This window comes from Lacerta agilis, chromosome 11 (genome assembly GCF_009819535.1).
Source record: "Lacerta agilis isolate rLacAgi1 chromosome 11, rLacAgi1.pri, whole genome shotgun sequence".
Taxonomy (NCBI): Eukaryota; Metazoa; Chordata; class Lepidosauria; order Squamata; family Lacertidae; genus Lacerta; species Lacerta agilis.
Genome location: NC_046322.1, coordinates 14,902,875 through 14,924,418, shown reverse-complemented (window position 1 = coordinate 14,924,418; position 21,544 = coordinate 14,902,875). Strand labels below are relative to the sequence as shown.

Genomic DNA, 21,544 nt, shown 5'->3' with positions numbered 1-21,544 from the left:
TTGGTGGTGTCCAGGGACAGGGCCTTTTCTACAGTGGCACCTGCTGTGTGCAACGCTTTAGCAAACATGCGGCATCAGGCCCCATCACTGTACTGCTTTTGATGGCTAGTGGAGACATGGCTATTCATTGCTTAAAGGAGCCTTAGGCTTAATATTTCCTTTTGTTCTAACATTCTGAAGTTTTTAATTCTGATAGCTGTTTTGCCGTTGTTACTGTGGCCTTGGGTTTTATGCTAATATTTTTATTTACGATGTAAACTGTGAACTGTTCTGTATTTTATAATGTTGACTTTTTATTATTAAAAAAAATCACCTTGAGTTTCTTCTGAAAAATAGGTGGGATAGAAGTTGTTGTGCTTAAAGTAAACAACTTAGCAATGAGAAGCCTAAGCTGCAGTGGAGTTCTGTTGCATCATACTCAATCAGCACAATTGCAGTAAGCATGGAACTGTAAGCCTCAAAGTCGATTCTGGATGTGTGAAGCAAAATAAACATTTGGTGCTGTAGTTCACAGAGTGATGGTTTACATGTTCTCTCCCTCTTAAATGGAGATTAGTTCCATTCGAGAGAGAAATGTCACACTTGAAATGCCAGTCATGGGTGGATGCAGCTGCCAATGCCTCCAAGCTGGTGTATTACTTTTCCAGTCTAGCCCAATGAAAGGACCCTCTTCTCTTGGAGAAACGGCCCCCCCATGGCTGAATATGTATGGTGGAGGCCATAGAAAGCAGCACAGCAACCCCATAACTCCTCCTAGCTGCCCTGTAGTATCACACAAACCATAGCATGATTGTGCCGTATGATTCCCTGTCACCGCTAGCAACAGCCAGCGAATTGGAGCTGAGGCAAGGAAACTTGCAGAACATTAACCCTCTTCAGGTGGTCTTCCTGAATGCCTAAAGGGGCAAGTGGGAATGCACCCCACCTGGCTACCCCTCATTGGTATCTGCACCACCCACTGCACCACCCCCATATCAGTTCCACCCATGACCTTCATGTGGGTCTGAAGAGGGAATTTCCATGGCCTTGGAATCCTGCCCTCAATCAGGAACCTTGCATGGTCAAAGGGTGGCCCATCAAGTCCAGCATCCTGTTTGCACAGCGGCCAACCGAAAGCAGGACCTGAATGCAACAGCACTCTGCTCATCTGTGACTGCCTCCGACAGTGGAACCCTGAAGAGCCACCGCTTCCTGAAATCTACTCTCAAAACCCCAAAGAGCTGTTGCCAGTCAATGTAAAAAATACTGAGCCAGGTGGACAATTAGTTTGGCAGGGTATAAAGCACCTTCCTACATTCCAACAGTGTGTCTCCCCTCTTTCAGCTGATCCTACCTATCTCCAGTTGCATCTAGTTCTGCCTTTATGCTACATTGTCCTTGTATCCTGTAAACCAGGGGTGGCCAACTCCTAAGAGTTGGATCTACTCACAGAGTTAAAAACTGGCAGTGATCTACCCCCTTTATTGGGGTTCAGGTGAAAGTTGTTGAGTTTTTCAGGGAGGAGGTAAAATGTTGAGCTTTTTTTAGAGGAGCCACAGCAGTTGTTCAGCTTCTTTGGGGGGAGCCAGTGATCTACCAGTGATCTACCGCAGACGTCCAGTGATCTACTGGTAGATCACAATCTACTTGTTGGACATGCCTGCTGTAAACCACTAAATTTGGTTCTGGAAATAGCATTGTGGGAGGTGTACATTGCATTCACTAACCCTATTACAGCTTCTCCACAGCCTAACAGTTAACAACCATCTATGGTTCTTAGCTTAGTATATTTCTATTAACCAACATTTGCAGAGAACTTTCTTGAGAGAGCCCCCCCCCAAAAAAAATATCCTTAAGGTGATGGAAGAAAAACAACAAAATTGTGTAATTACATTTATCTTCTTTTTCTTCCAGAGGTATCTGTTTCTTTGCCTGTTCTTTTGTAGCAATCCAGTGTAAAAAATAAATAAATTGAGGTCTACATTTTCTTGATTAGTAACGGGAATACAACTACATGGGTAACTGAAAGACAAACACTATTTTCCCATTACTTTTGCAGTATTGCACAGCTGCTAATAACAAGCACATTTCTCTCTCGCTAGATTATGATGTCTGCGCAGAAGCTCCTTGTGAACAACAGTGCACAGACAACTTTGGACGAGTCTTATGCACGTGCTACCCTGGTTATCGGTATGACCGCGAAAGGCACAAGAACAGAGAGAAACCCTATTGCTTAGGTGGGTGGAAAAGATTGCACCTGAAATTAATTCAAGGTTACTTGCCATAAATTCAAAGATAACGGATTTGTATGTGCTTCCAAAATTTGGTTAATTCAGATTATTATTATTCACAGTTTGAAAAGGATTTATTTGGATTCAGGGTTAAAACAGACTAGCAAAAATGCCAAAATCAACAAAGGGCAATTGTTGAAAATACAAGGTAGCAGAGGAACTTTTCATCACATGTGGTGGTCATGCAGCATTATTAAAAACTATTGGGAAATGATCTATAATGAACTTTTAAAAATGTTTTTAAAATCCTTTTCTAAAAATCCAGAAGCATTTTTGTGGGGTTAATAACAACAGAAGTTAGCAAGTCTCTATATGTACTCCAATTTTTCTGTATATTATTATTTTTCCTTGCAAGGGCTTCTGTTGGTGACAGCCACATTGGTGTTTTCCTTTCTAATAAGTTTTTGTATTTTCCCCATACAGGTTTTTCTTAATTAAGTAGTTTGATAAACTCTCATATATCTTGGCCTTCCCATACCACAGGGACGCATATGCCACTCAAATTTTAGATAATGCCCTTCCAAGTCAAATAGGTATCTGTTCTTTAGTAAAATCCATTCTTTCAACCAACATAAACATCATGCGCCAAAATATAATTGTACGTCAGGCAGGGCAAAACCACCTCTCTTTAGTATCAATCATCATTTTATGTTTTATCCTGGGTTTTTCTCCCTGCTAAATAAACTTAGATAGATCTTTCTGCCATTCCTTAAAATTTCAGATGTCATTAACTATAGGTACTGTCTGAAATAGGAATAGCATCTTTGGGAGTATATTCATTTTTAAGACTGAAATTTTACCCAGCAATGACAATTGCATTCTACTCCAAATTTGCAGATCTTCTTTTATTTCTTTCCAAACGTTTACATAGTTAATTCAGATTAATTCAGATGCTGCCTCCACCAACATGGCCAACGGTGAGGGATGGTGGAAGTTCAGAGTCCAACATCGATCTGGAGGACCATATGTTCTCCATCCCTAATCTAGAGGGTCACAGGTTCTTTTCTAACCTGGCTGTCACTATCTCTCCATCAACTTAAGAGGTATTTCTCATCACCTGCTGCCTGAACCTTTGAACAGCAGATGCTGGGGGTTGAGAGTTGAGTTTGGAATCTGCTGCATGCAACACATAGTTCCACTGAGCAGCAGTCCCTCACTAATCAAGTTCAATTAATGCAACGGTTTTAGGAAACCTTTATTTCTGATAGTTCCCTCCCTTTTTTTAACCCACCGCGGCATCCATCCTCTTTCAGATATCGATGAGTGTGCCACAAGCAGCGAGCCTCTCTGCCCCCACATCTGTGTCAATACCCTTGGCAGCTATCGGTGTGAATGTAATGAGGGGTACATACGTGAAGATGATGGGAAAACATGCACCAAAGGAGAGAAAGGTATTACATTGCTGTTTCTTCAATTATTCTGGCACAAAGGGGTCTACTGTGCACACTGTGCACTGATAAAATCAGTGAAAAGCTTCAAGCCTAAAGACCTTTGCTCAGAAGGAGGTGCTGTCAAAATTGCATATTTTTGCCTCCAGATCAGTTGATTCAGACCTCTTGCCGTTACCTTCTCAGCTGGTTGTTCCAGTTCAGACCACACGGCTCTCAGCCATTCCTGGTGAAGCTGGGTTCCCAGAATGCATTGCTCTTCTGCATATGAAGCTGAAGTCATAGACAAGCTGAACTATTCTGCCTTGTGAAGTCAGCTGAAGCTATCTATGTCCCTGGTGTGTCAGCTGTTGTTACTGAAAATGTGGTCCTTTCTTGGCTGACTTCAGTTTCCCTTCCCCAGTAAGAAAACGAGACTAGCTAAACCTTGTTCTTGTCCAGCAAGTCACAAAAAAGCAGAGAATCAGTTCCTTACAGACATTTTGAGGGTAGAGGATCCCCATAATGTTTGAATGTCTAAGATCCCAAAAGTACTCTTCTTGAGCCTCCTTTTTTAAATCCAGCTTTGCAAAACCGAGTGGCCAGGTGACAGAGTTTCTGCACCTTTAATAGCTATGCAGAAGAAACATTTTAAGCAGGTATAAATTGTCATGAAAACTGGCTAAATGGCAACACCTGCTAAGATTCCTTATTCACAGGAATAAACAGCAGTATTCACCTATGGTCTGCAGTCACAATGTATGAGTTGTTTCTAGCTAGTATTCCAGTCCACCATACATGATAACAGGGTTTTCTCCCTCTGACTCTTAAGTCTACTGTTTGAAACAATCTGCTTAGGAATGCCATCTTGTGGCAGATAGAAGTTCATGCGCCATTGCCAGCCTACAAAAAACCATTTACATTGCAATAACCTTTCCAAAATAGCTGGCTTAAATTGCAGTGGAGTTTAGGCAGATCGTCTGATAAATTCTTTCTTACAATGTTAATAATATACTGATTTTTTTAATTAAAAAAAACAACACAACACCAGTATCTCACCCAATCTCCAAAGATAACACACAGGATGGAGAAAATGAATTAGTGTGTGTTTATTTTACAGCGCCAGAGGGATGAAAGCTGTCTGCTGCCCTTAGCCATCTGTGAATTTGAGCTGCAGGTTTGAATATGGGGAGGGACACCAAAGAAATGGACCATCTTTGTGACATGAAGATGCTATTGCATATTGTCGAGAGGGCACGGCATAGCCACATAATCAAATGAAAACCAATGGCAGATAATACAAGACAGGTGATAACATAAGCCTTGTGGGGTGGGGGGAAAACATAGAGGCACTCAACATGGAAACAATGGGTAGAATTCAACATTGTGCTCTTTGCATTGTTTCATCTGCTCAAGCTTTTCCATTTGCCAGCTGAATAGGTCTCCCTACTCCCCCACCACCATGTGCTGTTTTGGGGGTTCTCAGGACCCCTCAGTGGCCCATTGTGGGGGTATGGGAAGCCCATGGGAGCACAAAATCCTCACTGTGCAAATGGAAGGCCTTGAGCAGGGGTTCTGCTAATGGGGCTGGCTAGGTGAATCCCACCTAAGAACTTCAAGCAAATGTACTGCCCCATCAAACAGTATTATTATCTTAGGAACTGCTGCTGCTGCTGCTGCTGCTGCTGCTGCTGCTGCTGCTGTTGCTGCTGTTGCTGCTGCTGTTGCTGCTGTTGCTGCTGCTGGGCTCATTTTCTTATTGTCTATCTTCAGACAAGAAAGGACCACATTTTCAGTAATGATAGCACGCACACACACACACACACACACACACACACACGGCACTTAGGTAGCTTCAGCTGACTTCACAAAGGAAGAATAGTTCAGCTTGTCTGCGACATCAGCTTCATATGCGGAAGAGAAATGCATTCTGGGAGCCCGGTTTCGCTGTCAGGGAGGTGGCAAATAATTCAGAAGCCCCTCAGTCCTTCACACTTCTTCTGTAGAGTATGGTACAGACCTTTGAGAGCCTCAGCTTCTGTTTTTATTAAAACAGAGTTTCCAGTACTCAACACTGTGGAAGAAAGCCTAGGAGCATTGACTTATTTCATCCCCTCACTGTCTGGAAAAACAATTCAACTTTCGGGGAAAGCAGAGTTTGCATTTGCATTGCATCTGTTGTATGCTGAAGTTCAGTCCTCGTGCGGGAGATGGAAGAGCTTAGCAGGTGTGGAAAAGATGTGGTTTTGTACGACTAGGCCCTCATTAGTTCCTGCCCATCTTTCCTACATGGCTGGGGGTGGGGGCAGGCTCTACTTCTCCTGTGACTGTGTGACTCTTACTGGGTTCAGTGGTTTCATAGAATCATAGAATTTCCGGGGACCCCGAGGGTCATCTAGTCCAACCCCTTGCAATGTAGGAATCCTTCCCACAGCCTCTATGAGTACAAGAAGCAAATATTCATTGGACCATGTTCTTGCTGGCTACAGTGTCCTACTTGCTAAGAACAGGAAGTAAGCCTCTCCCTCAAGCTTTTATAAGGATCAGGAAATGCCACTTGACTTGCTCTGGTGTTGGTGCAAGTGGCCTTCCTTGGCAGATGAAGTGCCTCTGCCTTGCTGTTGACTCCTTTGCCAAAGATACGTTGTGGAAGATAAACTGATCCCTATACCTGCAATCCGTCAGGTCACCCATTGCAAGCTTTAGCCTTTGCTGCCGGGAACCAAGTGAAAACAGCCCTAAACATTTTGCTACTGGCCAGGAAGCTACAACTGCTTTATGGCCTCTGCCCTCCTTTATCTGATTCTCACCTTTTTGCAGACCGCATCCTTGGGTTATGACCTCGGCTGCTGCCTGTGCAAGTTGTGGGGCTTAACTGATGCCTTTGTAGGGTTCTGGTGAATGTCACAGGCTGCTGTGCCTTAAATTTCCAGCAGCTCCTGCGTGCCATTACTTCTTCTGTGCAAGCAGCACAGGGGGGGTGCAAGTTAGTTCTGGGCCTCAGACCCTGGCAAGGAAACTTGTGGCTTGTCGGGGGAAGGGCAAACTATTGAGAAAACCTCATAGAATCAGGTGGGGAGGAGAACTTGTAGATCATCCCTGTTGCATGCAGGACCTGCATAGAATCATAGAATTGGAAGATCACGTAGTCCAACCCCCTGCAATGCAGGGATATGCAGCTGTCCCATACGGGGATCAAACCTGCAACCTTGGTGTTATCAGCACCACGCTCTAACCAACTGAGCTATCCAGGCTGAGCAGTTCAGGATGCAAATATGTAGCATCCCTGGCAGATGGTTCCTGCTTCTGTTAAAATACAGTCGTGCCTTGGACGTCAAACAGAATCCATTCCGGAAGTCCGTTCGACTTCCAAAACGTTGAGAAACCAAAGCGCGGCTTCTGATTGGCTGCAGGAAGCTCCTGCAGCCAATTGGAAGCCGTGGAAGCCCACTTGGACATTCGGCTTCCAAAAGAATGTTCAAAAACCAGAACACTCACTTCCAGGTTTTGATTGTTCAGGAGCCAAGGCGTTCGAGATCCAAGGTACGACTGTACCTCCAACGAAGAAAAGTCCCTCCTTTGCCCCCAATTTACCTCTAGCCTCAACCTGATTGGTGCCGATAATAAGAATTAATAAGTACATTCAGTGCTTTTTTTCTGTACTCCAGGGTACACAGCACCAGCAACTTTTTTTCCAGAAGAAAAGCACTGAGTATATTGTGCCTTTACTAAAGATTTAAAGTTCTGTAAAGAGTGCCTTATTCTGATACTTCTTGCGTTCTCTTGTTATTCTCTTCATTTCAGTGGCTCCGGCAATGTACCAGTAGACATTTCAGGGTTACTTTTTGTTTTTTTGCGATTGTGGCTCTGACCCTTTCTGCCATTAAGCGTCCCATTGCACAGCAAACATAACCAGTGGTGATAAAGGCCGGCTTTGTGCAAATTGCAAGCAAAAGGTCTCGCTGCGTGAGATATTTGCACAATTTACAGCATACAAAAATTGGCCCTTGAAGGGGGATTATAAATCACTGTGGGTCCCGTACAGTAAAGACTCAGATAAAAGTAGAGAGGTAAACACTCTCCCCTCCCCCACAAGATATAAAAAGAGTTTTACAAAAGGGCATTAAGACCTGCTAACTGGAAACAGCTGCTGCTAAGACTGTTTGCAGCGAGCTTACGCTGGATCTGTGCAGCCTTTCATGGTGATTCACAACTGGGAAAGGTTGTTAATACCGAGGGCACCTCTTCCTCTCACGGAATGGCCAGGAAGGAAAACTTCAAAGGCTCATCACCCCAGCACAGCTTTCTTTGGCATTTCTCTTCCCTGCTTTGTTTTCTTCCCTCTTGGGGGGGGGGGAATGCATTGGAATATTTGCTTTCTCTCTCTTTTCCCCCTTTTTTGCAGGGTTTTCTGAGAAGGCTGATAACGTGGTGAAACCAGGGGCCTGCTGTGCCTCTTGCAAAGAGTTCTATCAAATCAAGCAGACAGTGTTGCAACTGAAACAAAAGGTACAAGGGTCAGTGGCGGAGGAGGGGGGTGCGGTGGGCCCCGTGTGTCATCACTGAGAGGGGTGACAAAATGACAAAAAAAGAGTTTATTTTTTTATTTTTTATAAAATGGGCTAAGAAAAACTTTTTAGTTCAGTCAACAAATGTAATGAAACACGTCTGGCACTGGGTACCACACCCCGGGGGCCCGCACCTATCGCAGGGCCTGCAGCGTGCCCGAGCCGCGCGTCTCTCCTGGGAGTGACATGGTGTAATGAATCAGATATAAGTTAGGGGCTGTTCGGAGACCCACGGAGTTTTAAGAGTTAATGGGCTCCCCAGTTTGAGTGGCAGACACCCCTTGGGAGGCGGGACATTCCGCTATTTAAAAGGAGGGAGCAGCCGTTAGAGGGAGAGTGTGAGTGAGAGTGTGAGGGAGAGTGGTGACTGAAGAAGGAGGGTGTGGGGCCAGGTTAGGTTTAGGTTAGGTTAGGATTGTTGAAGATGTGCTTATGTTGCTGAAAGGAAGAATCTACACTGTTAAGAAACTAAGCTGATGAACCAATACTGAAACCGTTATGCTCTGTAATAAATAAAGATCTCTTGTTGTTGAGCCAAGAAAATATCGTCGTTCTTTTGGTCCAGCGAGTTATATAGGCTCTTGAGGAGGGGAACTCAGGGAAAGGGCAAAACTAACCTGAAAGGCAATAGTTTGTGTCTTAGAGTTCCCTCAGGATGGGCTAGCGGGCGGAAAACCTGGTATTGCCACAGAGTTGCTAAGAGGGCTTAGTCAACTGATATAGTGAGGGGATCTAATAAAGAGAGACCCCGAACTGTAGGCAAAGGAGAGGTTAACCCCTGAAGCCCAGAGCAGTGGATATAACCGGCCACGGCCGCTGGACAGGAAAACTCCCGTTACTAAGAAGTCCCCAGATTATTAATCAAAGGGAAGGGCAATAACAGACAGACCTCAGAGGGACAGGTGGGGTGCATGGTAATTTGACCCAGAACACCTGATTAAAAATTCACTTAGTAACAAGGGGAGAGTCTGAAGTGGAGGTACGTCGCACATGGTGGCTTGGGTGCCTGCTGGCTCCACGCTGCCTGAAACAGCAGCATGGGACTTGCATCTGCCCTCCGCCTCTCCCTCAGCCGCCCTACGGCTGAGGGGGAGGCGGCGAAGAGGATCCATGCAGCGTGCTCCGCCCCCATGGCCAGCTCACCCCGCCCCTGGCTGCAGGATGTGTGCACCACACCAGGCACCCGAGCAGCAAGCTACACCGCTGACAAGAGTTGAGAAGAAAGACATAATGGGCTTGGCCAGAACGAAGTTTCTAAATAAGATACAGTATTTCATAGGTTTGCTGCAGAACAATAAACCCAGATATAGAAATTCAGCAAGTGAACTTGTCTTCTAGGGAAATGGTGCAATCTTAGTTCCTTGGAGGCTTAAAGAAACACAGTCACTTGGGGATGTGTTTTCATAAAAGATAGTTCAGAAGAATAATCTTAATTTAGGGCAATGAGTACCAGTAGTCCTAGAACCAGATTATTGGTCCCTTCCAGTTGAGCGGCCAGTTTTACAAGAATCAGTTTAATCACATTTTGTATTTACCATATTTGCGGGGGAGAGGTACATTAATAGAATCCCACTTAATGAAGTTGAGCTGTAAATATTTTTCACACACTATTTTCTGACGTAGGAGAGGTTAAATCCTGAAAGGGAAGAGCATGGATGCTATGTTTTCTTTATGACAATCAGTTCTAGATTATTTTATGGGCAAACATTCCTTTCAAAGCTATATAATGTGACAGATTGCTAGGGGGGGTATCTACATCATCATTTTTCTCCCGACACAAGGTGATTATCTTTTTTATAAAATAAAATAAAAACCACCCATAACCGAGACACATGTGAAAACTTGAGTTTTGTGAAGGTTGTCGTGTGTGTTTTGCATGGGATTGTTTGGAAAAATAGATTAGGTGTGGTGGATCTTGCTATCTAGCTAGAGGACAGAAGAGGAAGAGTCCTTTTCCAGGGTTTTGTTATTTTGTTTTAATATAATACTATGGAGCCAATTTTATTCTGTAAAACCTTCAAAAAAGAAAAATCCGCAAGGGAACTGTATTGTGTTTTATCTCATGCAAGAGAAACTCACCCTGGCCAATATCATCAGGAATCTGATAGCATGATGTGAGGCTAAGCTTGAAGTGTGAATCTTCGAACTCTAGGCTTGGAATCTTGGAGGGTGGGGCAAAAGGCAGCTGAAATTTGGAGTGATTTCAAGCGGGGCAGGATTCCTAATATGTTTGGGGGGCTTTTCGGGTGGCAGTAGATGTTCTGGGGTGTTCCAGAAGCCACCATTTCCCTACCCGCAAGAAAATGCACCAGAATGACACTACAGTGCTGGGTTTGGAGCAGTATGGGGAGATAAGAAAGAGCTTGCAGTGAATGGTGTGTGTACAGTGCAAATGGGGCTGCAAAATAATAGAGAGGTATTTGAGCTCAGCTGCTGCCTGATGGACATGATGGTTCTGGAGTTCTCAGAAGTTTACTGTGTATGTATGCATTTATTTGCTAAATTTAATCCCACCTTTCCTCCCAAAGGAGCCCAGAGTAGCTCCTTTTCGTTGGATAGAATATCAGCAGTGGTAGGCAAATTTCCCTGGAACACAGCTTGCTTCTAATCACGATCTCTCCCTGCAGTGTGGAGCGCTTGGTATGTTTTCCAGGTCCCGTTCTCAGCTCACATTATATCAGAAGAAATCCCGATACACCTGGAGAAGAGCCACCGTGAAGCAAGCCCTAAATCAGGCATAGGCAAACTCGGCCCTCCAGGTGTTTTGGGACTACAACTCCCATCACCCCTAGCTAACAGGACCAGTGGTCAGGGATGATGGGAATTGTAGTCCCAAAACATTTGGAGGGCCGAGTTTGCCTATGGCTGCCCAAAATGGTGTCCCATGATTCTCTGCAGCACTCGGGGATTCTATGCAGATATAATGGAAATAATTCCTCAGAGATACAATTTTTTTAAAAAAAAACCTTTTTCCCCATCATCCCCCTCGACAGAGTTGCAAAACTAGTCAGAGAGAGAGCCCTTTGCCAAAAGAAATAAATAGCAGGCAATCCAGGCATGCAAGCATTCCCATGTGTGGAATAGCTCTCATTGCACATGTTGCTTGCGCAGATACATGTAAGTATGCATTTAATTAGAAATAAGTGTTAGCCTGGACCCAGGCGATCCATCGTCAAGCCAACTGAGCAACGGTTTCCGCACGGAACTTCTTCAAAAGTACAACATGTAATGCAGGCCATGGCGGGGGTTAGATCTCATTTCCGTGACTATTGTCCCTTTTGAAAATATTGTAGGGAGGTATTTTGTTTCTTTATGGAGAAAGGTTCATGCATGAAGAGAGACTTGGGAGTGAGATCATTTTCAAGAGCGATTCCAAGCCTGAATCAAGAAAGTGGAATGGAATGGAAATTAGATCAGTGCATGCTCATGTCTGGCTAAGATAATAATATTCATCATCAAAGCACAGGGCAGATGCTTCTGACCATGAGATAGTGAAGACAGAGCAGACAGGAGTGGGTGGGTGGTTTAGCATACATTGCATGAGCTTCAGGGCCAGGTTGAATTTGCAGGTTGGCATCTGTTGCCCCTATGTGTCCTTTATGAAAGTGCCTGTCTTATCTGTTCGAGATAAATAAATGAGTTGGCTATAAAACTAAAATTGCAGGGGGAGAAAATGTTCTCATCCTGTAAGTATTCTGAGCCCTTGGAAGGGAAAACACCATAGCTCAGTGCTTTGAATGCGGAAGATTCCAGGTTCAGTCTCTGGCACCTCTGTTTGGTGTAATCCAACAGAGTGTTCATTATTCCCATCATCCCTGATCATTGGCCACAGTGGCTGCATTGGCTGAGGATAATGGAGGCTGGAATAAAAAGGATTCTGGGTGGCTGCAGGTTTCAGGCCCCTGGTTTAAGCAATCTGCTGTAAGAAGGTTGAATAAGAGCTCTGCTGAAGACTTTGGGGGTGGGGACTGCAAGTCAGAGCAGACAGTAATTACTACTACTACTACTATTCAGCCGGAATTTGAATCCAGGAATGAGTCTAGAATCTGTCCCTGTGAAAAACTAAGGGGTGAATTTTCACTTTAGTTTTTATGCTTGCCTATGTTTAATCAAAATACATTCTCTCTTTATCCAGAGTGCTCATATGTAGGATAACATACGTCTCTTTAAGAACTCTGAAGCGGCAGCCAGAGATTTATTTATTTTTAATAAACTTACATGTACTGTACACACACCATACACCATTCATATTTGGTGAGAAGGGTATATACCTGGGTATATACGCTGCAACACTATATATATATATATATATGTATATGTATATGTATATGTATATGTATATGTATATGTGTGTGTGTGTGTGTGTATATATATATATATATAATATATATGTGTGTGTGTGTGTGTGTGTGTGTGTGTGTGTGTGTATATATAGTGTTGCAGCGTATATACCCAGGTACAAAAGGTAAAGCTATTAATTCCAGACTATTGTCCACTACTTCATGTTTGGGTATTTTTTGCTTCCTTGAAGCTGCCCATTCACAATAACTCTGTGAGGTAGATCAGGTGGTGGAGAGAGAATAGGGGACAGCACAAATCAAGCCCCTGATCCGCCACGTCCAGAACTCTGCTGGGCTCCACTGACCTCTGCCATGAAGGAAGCTCAACCACCAACAGAGAAGCTCTGTCAGAGAAAAGTGACCCAGTACACTTTCCGAAGTGGCAAGAAGGAGCTGACACCAGTATCTGCCCACAGAAAGTTCTTAAGAATGGTTTGGAGCAGAGAGGCTCCTGTGCCTACCATGCTGCTATCACATGATGCCAGTAGACCTGATCCGGGCCTCTTTTCTGTTCCAGCCTAGGAACTGGCTCAGAAAAGGGGCATTTTTCCTGACCCCGACCTTCCTCTATGGCAGGTGCAAGTTCCAAGTCTGTGGATGCAGGGCCAGCCACGCCACTTCATCCAACCCCTGGTGGCCAGGGGTTAGGATTGTGCCTTGAGCGACCCATCAAAGAGCAGTGAGCTCCCCAATCCAAGTGTAGCACCATGGCTTTTTCAGAGGATAGACTGATGGAATTAGTAGCTGGGTCATGAACTGAAGGTTCATTTTATGCTGTCTTCCAAGTCATATGCAACAAAAACTCAACTAGATGTCACTGAATATGCTGCGTGGCTAATGGTTTATGGTGCTTTATTTCTTGCAGGTTGCTTTGTTGCCAAATAATGCTGCTGACCTCAGCAAACCAATCACAGGGGAAAAAGTACTTGCATCCAATACATTAATACCCGGTCCTCCTGGACAGCCAGGTGATCAGGGTCCTCCAGGTAAAGCAGTAAAGTAGTTAAACTAATTTTTATGTTTATCATATTTGTATACTACCATGCGTACAAGGAGCTTAGAGGAGGAACAACCATGCATCCACACAAACACACACAGTTAAGAGTCTCAAAGCGTGCCTTGTTCCATCTGGTTTATCCCATCCCAGGAGCTGTCCAAGGTGCTGCAATCTTGATTCTTCCTCACCTCCTCTCCTAACTGAAAATATTCCATTCCCAAGCTATATATTTGTTTAGTGATTAGTGAATCTTTGGACTGGGGATACAGAAAGGTTTCTCAACTTTCCTTTCCAAGCTCAACCTGTCAGATCTCACTCTTTGTGCTCTTTATATGCAGTTATGCAGGAGACATAGAAAGATTCCATTTATTGCATTTCTATCCCACCTTCCCTGCAAGCTGGGAATCAAGACAGCTCGCAACATTTTAAAAACATCATTGTGAAATACAAAGTAATAAAAACACATTCAGAATCAGCATTAAAGTACTACGATTAATACCACGTAATAAAGCACGTCATTAGAGTCAGTGTGGTATAGTGGTTAGAGTGTCGGACTGGGAACTGGGAGACCAGGGTTCATATCTGCACTCAGCCATGAAGCTCGGTGTGTGACCTTGGACCAGTCACTCTCTCCCAGCCTAGCCTACCACACAGGCTTGTTGTGGGGATTAAATGAGGGAGCAGGGAGAAACATATAAGCCTCCTTGAGCTCCTTGGAGAAAATGCAGTCAATCAATAATGTGGTTGTTGTGTGTTTTGTTTTTGTTTCGTTTTTGTTTTTTGTCAATGTAATTGCATCATAATATTTGAGCTGAAATTGATCTTATTTTGGTCAAGATACAAGGCAGATGGTGCAAACCTTTGGGCTTCTGGTTAGTCTCCCAGCAATTGAGATACAAGCTAAAGTAGGGGTGCTGCTCCTCCCCGTTGTTGTCCCAAGTCAGCCCCCATTCACCAGCCACATATATGAACCCACTGACAGCCTTAACCATCTCCCTTTTATTGCAGGTGCCACAGGTCCGCAAGGGAGCCCTGGATTTCCTGGATCTCCTGGCCCTCCAGGTCTGCCAGGTCCTAGAGGAGCAATGGGGCCTATGGGACCCTCTCCAGACCTGTCCCATATTAAACAGGGCAGAAGGGGCCCCGTGGTCAGTATTGCACCTCCATTCCATAAATGCATGCAGCGTATTGGTTGTGTTATTGCATGTTCATAAGGACTGTGGATTTGTTTTTCAGGGTCCTCCGGGAGCACCAGGAAGAGATGGAGCAAAGGTGAGCAAGCAATTTTTTCCCCTCTAGCATGTGTCTTGTGAAATGTTGCTCCCAGCTCCCAACTAATTGGAAGGCAGAAGGAAGGCAGCAGTAAAGCTAGCCTATCCCAAGAAACAACAAGCAGAGCCCCCTTGTGGCTGAGTAGTGTGAGAGTGCCTTGCAAGGGAGCTTCTGTATGAATCAGGCGTACAACACGGCCTGCCTGCTGACAAAGCTTGTTTTGCTGTTATTCCTTCCTAAGCAGTTTGATGGTCATGTACAGGCTGAATCTCCACCTGATATCCCTGATATCTCCCAAGCTCAGGACAGCTGCAGTCCCAAATCCTGATACAGTAATGGAGTCACAAATCCATCCTACTGAGCATTGCAGTTTATCTTTTATCACAAATCAGGACCATATCTCCTTAGATATGTCTTGAAGTTGAAGGTTCCATGCTGTCATAATATTGTCCATCTGTTAGATTAATTGGAAACATTTTTAGCCTACATCTAGGGTGTAAATGAATCTATTGTTCATTTGATTGGAACTATTCCCAATACAGATGGATTTGGCTTTTGGGGAGAAGTTGTTTCAGAGTTTTTCCCTGCACTGGAATAATCATCAAACCTTGGTTCAATTTGTTGATTACTTACAACAGATAAAAAAAAATGTGATTGGAAATATGATACTTAACTTTGATATGTAACAAACAGTAAATGAAATCAAGGCTTCACACTTAGTAGTGTGAGAGCCCTACTGAACTCAGTCAGAAGTACACCTAACAAAAAATTCTTTCCAGTAGCACCTTAGAGACCAACTAAGTTTGTTCTTGGTATGAGCTTTCGTGTGCATGCACACTTCTTCAGACTTCCACCTGTAACTAGAAGTACACCTAGTGAAAGTCCCATTGAACTCAGTAGGATGTTCAAACGCTTAACCTTTGCTTCAAGTGTAACTTTTCAGATCACTTAATGTGTGGTTTGAATGATTATTTAGACTTTTGTTTATTGAATTTGTTTTCTGGCCTTCAACTTAAAGGTTTCCATGTTGTTAGATAGCAATACAGTATATTAAAAATATACAAATCCATAGTAGGGGTGGGTGGGTGGGGGAAACACCAATTTAAAATAAGTATCATAAATGAAACATCAAAATATGAAAGAAACTACATTGCAATCAAGCAGCAACCCACTTCTCAACCAGTTTCATATGCCTGAGAAAACAAATGCATCTTGATTGACACCTAAATTAATCTGTTCTAATGCTACCATCCTTTATACACTAGCCTATATACACACTGAATTCAATGAGACCAGCTTTTGAGTAGACGTGCATAGGATAACACAATAAGTGATTTTGGATGGTTAAAGTGAGATGAGGCCTCTACAGAGTCAAAGGGATATTTTGATGCAGGTTGCTTTAGAAGGATGGAATAGGTCTCCAAGTTATGGTTCTGTTTTAATCAATGAAAATGATGTTTGTTACAGGGTGACAGAGGGGCACCAGGAGAAAAAGGAGCACCGGTAAGTATCCTATGCAATTGCAATGCAATGTTATTTATTTATCCAATTCCAAATGTTTATTTACTTACTACCGGTTGGACTAGATAGACGACCCTCCAACTCTTCAATTCTATGTTACAACATAAAGAGGAGGTATTCAACTAAACAATTCCACTAGCATAAACCCGTTGAGCTACACAACATAACTTCCCCTCCCTCTCCTCTCTCTGTGTAGCCCTTCATGTGCTTCTAAATCTGTTGCAGGATTGCTCCCAATCCCCCAGATCAAATTTAGGAGGTGCACGGGGAAAGGAAAGCCCAAAGTGCTTGTCCTACCATAACTGTTTAGCTGGATACCACCCATAACAGCATGAAATGAAGGGATGCTTCATGTATTTCTTTTTCCTACATCACTGTTAAATATACTAATATTAACAGCTACAGTGACCAAAATCTGCACCTCGCAATTGCCCCATCCAGACAAATGCATTGGGCATGGGAGCACTGAAAAACTGACCCCTGCCTTCCAGGGCTGCTGATAATTGTATGGGTGGCATAGTCTCTCCCATGCCTGTATCCCTTTGCAATCAGTTGGAACAGTCTTCATTTATGCTTTGGAACTACTCTGAAGCACACATGGGGTTCCAGACTGAGGACAATGTTTAATGGTTAGCAGTATGAAGGTGTGAGCATCTGTCTGTTTTTCAGTCCCAATAAGTGCCTTCTGTGCTCTTCCCTTTAAACAATTGTTGACGTTTCTTTTAATGAAATAAGTGGTGAAGACTTGAACGTCTCATATCAGGCACTCTCAGTTCCTATACAAAGCCAACTCTGTGCCCACAATAGTGAGAGTAACAGAATCTTACACACTGAAGCATTTCTCATTTCTTATTTGAAATTTGCATTCGGAAAAGATTCAAGTACAGGTTGTTTTTCCAGACTTCAATTTTCATTAGTTTCCTTGCCTCTGTTTTGATAATCTATCCGAAACTGGTGCTGTGACGTACCGTAAGTCATTAGGAACATGAGGGACTAGTAACTTAATTGTCACACCTGTAATATTTCTAGGGGCCACCGGGTTCTTTTGACTTCCTGTTGCTCATGATGGCCGACATCAGAAATGACATTGCTGAGCTGCAAGAGCGGGTGTTTGGGCACAGGACTCATTCATCGACTGAAGAGTTTCCATTACCTCAGGAATTTACAAACTATCAGGACATAGTGGATCTGGGATCCGGAGAAGATTACAAACAAAGGACTGCGTCAAAAGACTCCCGAACATATGGAGAAAGCAATCATTAAATCGAGCTTGTGACCTGGAAAGAGTAAAACTTTGCAGGGCAGTGGTCCACAAGTCATTTAAGCCAGCGTACTTGCACATATCCCAGTTTAGCCCCATGCAAATGGGCCAATGTACACGATTCACTGAAGTTACCACCTTCCCTTACTTTAGCACTGCAGGCAGGACCAAATTACCATAAGAGCCAACTAGGTGATCAGTGAGAATTATCCATTGTTGGAATGTGCAGGTGGAGAACTGCATACCTGCATACGAAAAACCAATACCTGATTGTAGGTAGAAGACATATGAGTTGGAAAGGAACAATCCTTTCTACACTTTCCCTTGACATGCTATCTTTTGTCTGCATGGAGTTGTTTGTTTCTAAGATAAGGAACTTCTGGTTGCTGCCTGATGTGCTACAGCTCAGCAGTTTATGATGGCTATATATTACCTTCCATATCAGAAGAAGTGTGCTTCAGAATAGCTATTGCTGCAGAACACAAGTGGAACAGCGCCATAACCTTCATGCCCTGCTTGTGGGCATCCCAGACGCATCTGGTCAGCCACTATTTGGAATGGAATGCTGTCCTAAACAGACCTTTGCTCTGATCCAGCTGCTCTCTTAGGTTGTTAACAACAGATACATCCCATGAGTCTGCTAATAGTGTAACTCAACTCTCGAGAGCAAGGGGCATCAGGAATTTGGCTGTCACCCAGGATTCCCATATCATACTCTGCTGACATCTAGAGGAAGGATTGTGCAAATATAGCTATGAACATCCACCTACACTGCCTTCCTCCTGTTCCTTTTTTCTTTTACAGGCTGGACAGGATACTGGTTGACCATGATTATATGTATATATATTCAATTTTTCTACATCTCAGAACACATTTCATTCTCCTTTGTCTTCCAGTAGGGGAGCAGCTGCTGTATATGTGACTTTAAATTGTAGACAGTTTTAAAGGAGCTCAGTTGAAGGAGCAAGTTGGATGTACACCACCTGTTGAGACACTCCCAAACAATTATGCTGTGCTATTGGCCTCCATTTCCTTGCCACCCAACTCCCTGATGCTACATAATGATGCTGGTGGGAGTTGAAGGTGAGGACACATACGTACGTGGAGTTGTAAATAATTGTTTGCCTGCTCATCTTCACCATGGCACTCCCTTCCTCTCGTTGCACCAAGGATCCAGGGTGTGCAAGGCAAGGAATGGGACTTTCTGCATTCATGCAATGGCCTAAAATTAGCATAAAGGAGGAAATTTTACATCTGCAACAACGAGTGCTCATAAGTAGGCAAGGGTCTTCAACTGCACCAGGGTAATTTTCTACAGCCGAGTGACCTATAAGCTACCTTAGGTACTAGTTCTGTGGCTTAAATGATTTGTAGACTGCACTGTTAAAAAGAGTTGTACAATATTTTAAAAATGCACTGATAATGTATAAAGTTTTATATGTTTTATTGTCCAAAGTTTCTCAGTTCCCTTTTTTACAGAGACATTTACTGATAGTAACACAATCCAGCTGTATTATTTGTTAGCTCAAGAACTAGCCCCAGAACTGTCTAAACATGGACTCGATAATAGATTCTGCTTCGGAGCAAAAAGTACAAAATAAAAATCCTAACACATTGGTAGTTCCAAATGCAGTGGCATAATTTGCAATCAGAGGTAGCTACAAATGTGTGACGTTTCCTTTTTCTTAGCGTAACAGTGAAGTTCAGGAAAGAGGCCAAGTGTCAATGTTATTAGCCAGTTCATAAATTGTACTTTCCAGCCATGAGGCAACGACCTTGAATGATCCCCATTTTAGGTGCAATATAAAATTGCCTGTAATCCATGTATCTTTGTTAAAATACAAACAGTCATGTAGTCAAGTTCTCCTTCCATATTCCCCTGGCTGCAACTTGTACGCAATGCCAATTTAGTGCTCATGGGGGAAGAGACCATCCCCTACTCAAATCTAAGTTTGATTTGAGGGCTGCGATGCACAAGGGCAGGCATAGGCAAACTTGGCCCTCCAGATGTTTTGGGACTACAATTCCCATCATCCCTGACCACTGGTCCTGTTAGCTAGGGATAGTGGGAGTTGTAGCCCCAGAACATCTGGAGGGCTGAGTTTGCCTATGCCTGATTTAGGGCTTTCACATCACTAGTGGTACTTCAGGAAATCTCATGAATCTAGTTGAATTCGCTCGATGGCTTTTTTTTTTTTTTCTTAAAAGCATGTGCAATGGGCCAATTGGATTGGCTCCTTGGATTTTTAGTAAGGGGTGGTAGAGAATTAAGGCATGAAAAGAGAATAGCAAGAAGAGGCAGTGTGGGCATGATCCAGCAGACCTTAAGTGCCATTGCTTTCAGTGGGAGTGAGCCAAGTGCAGGCTTTGACTGACTCATGCCCATTCTTATTTTACAAAAAGAAATGTATAATCAAACCATTCACAACGTTTAGTGTAATGAGAATATTCTGTGTTGTCAAAAGATGGTTTTGTTTTGCTTTTTAAAGGCTTAATGTGTCTACAGAAACAAATACTAGTTCCCTAGAACGTGTTTTTAAATGGCCACAATTCCAAAGATTCTATCTATTGCTGATTAAGCATCATTATTAAAAGTTGTTCCATTGATTTCAGTAGAAAGGTGGCTTGATCCTGTGTGTGCATGTTTACATAGTAGCAAGAGCCACTGAGTTCAAGGGGACTTGCTCTTAGCTAAAAGTGCACAGGATTTGCACATATGCCAGCTTAGCCCCTTGGTGTGTATGCTTCTGCAATAGTTAGCAGTAACTAAAAATTAGCTGAGATTCAGACATTGAAAAGTTTTTGCTAAAGATTTCCCAATTGGCATGAACAAATACGCAGAAGAAAGGAAGAAATAATATTCTATAACCTTTGAGTAATCCCTCGAGATCTCAACGCAATCCCTGTCTGAGACTGTCTGTAACTGTGCAGACAGTTCACTAGGAATTTTCCCCATGCATGCCTCACAGTAATGAGTGGATCTGGGGCAAACTCATTCTCAGTAGATTTGTGGCCAATCTCTCTTTGAGATCATATTTCACAGTAAACGAGCGGAAGCAACTGGAGGTTAACAACGTGACCCATAATTTTATTACTTTCCTCCCTTTTTGTAATAATAAAAGACACAGAGCTTTGTCCCTTTGTACACATTTAGAAAGCTATGCAACACACAATTATTTATGATGATTATATGAAGTACTAGAGAGTATAAAAAGTGACTGTGATTATGCAATGTATTTGCAATTAAAGAAGGATATTTTTTCTTATTTTGGTATTGACTCCCTTGTATCTTTTCCAACTTCTTTTTGAAATGGTGTCTATGAAGAGAGGCCAGCAGAGACAAACACTGCACATTGCTGGAGGGCAGTGACTGTGACAGGCTGACATATATAAACTATTTTTCTCAAGCAGGTGCTACAGCTTTTACTGGCGGACTATAAAAAGTGGGGAGGGGGGATATCCTTCAACTGTGTGAACAAAATCCTCAGGCCATAATTATGTTAGGTGTAGTTTGGCTGTAAAGCAGATACAAAAGTGTGTCATTTTTGTGCATGTGGCCAATGACGAACCACAAGTTGATGGGCACCTAATACCATATCTCCCCAAGTTGGTGCTCTTCTGGACCACAACACCCAGCATCCCTCACCATTGGTCATTCTGGAATCCAACAACATCTGGAGAACAGCTGCTTGGGAAAGGCTGCTTCAGAAAGCCAGCACCCAGGTTCCCTGGATCAAGGGTGGGGCTCTATAGATGAAATGCCAGGTTTACAAAGGGAGGGGTGGGCTCGGTTCTTAGAGATAACCGCTTGTTTCTGTGGGGAAATGCAAAGTACACACCAGTGCCCCACACCAAACTGGATGGACTGGTCCGCAAGTTTCAGGCTCCATCGGGGAGAGTACAATGTGTTACGGCTTGCAGAGCTCCGTCTAAAGTCCCTGGAAAAAC

The 21,544-nt window shown here is 43.4% G+C and overlaps 1 protein-coding gene across 1 annotated transcript in view; it reads left to right on the top strand.

Moving 5' to 3' along the window:
* The window catches only part of CCBE1 (collagen and calcium binding EGF domains 1), a 126,022-nt gene extending 108,055 nt beyond the window's left edge, over positions 1–17,967 (top strand). The window contains exons 4-11 of the mRNA XM_033163933.1: positions 2,082–2,216; positions 3,524–3,661; positions 8,043–8,146; positions 13,411–13,531; positions 14,551–14,690; positions 14,779–14,814; positions 16,282–16,317; positions 17,365–17,967. Coding sequence (XP_033019824.1) covers positions 2,082–2,216; positions 3,524–3,661; positions 8,043–8,146; positions 13,411–13,531; positions 14,551–14,690; positions 14,779–14,814; positions 16,282–16,317; positions 17,365–17,598 — 944 coding nt within the window. The 3' untranslated portion in view covers positions 17,599–17,967. The remainder of the gene's footprint in view (positions 1–2,081; positions 2,217–3,523; positions 3,662–8,042; positions 8,147–13,410; positions 13,532–14,550; positions 14,691–14,778; positions 14,815–16,281; positions 16,318–17,364) is intronic.
* The last annotated feature ends 3,577 nt before the right edge of the window (positions 17,968–21,544 follow it).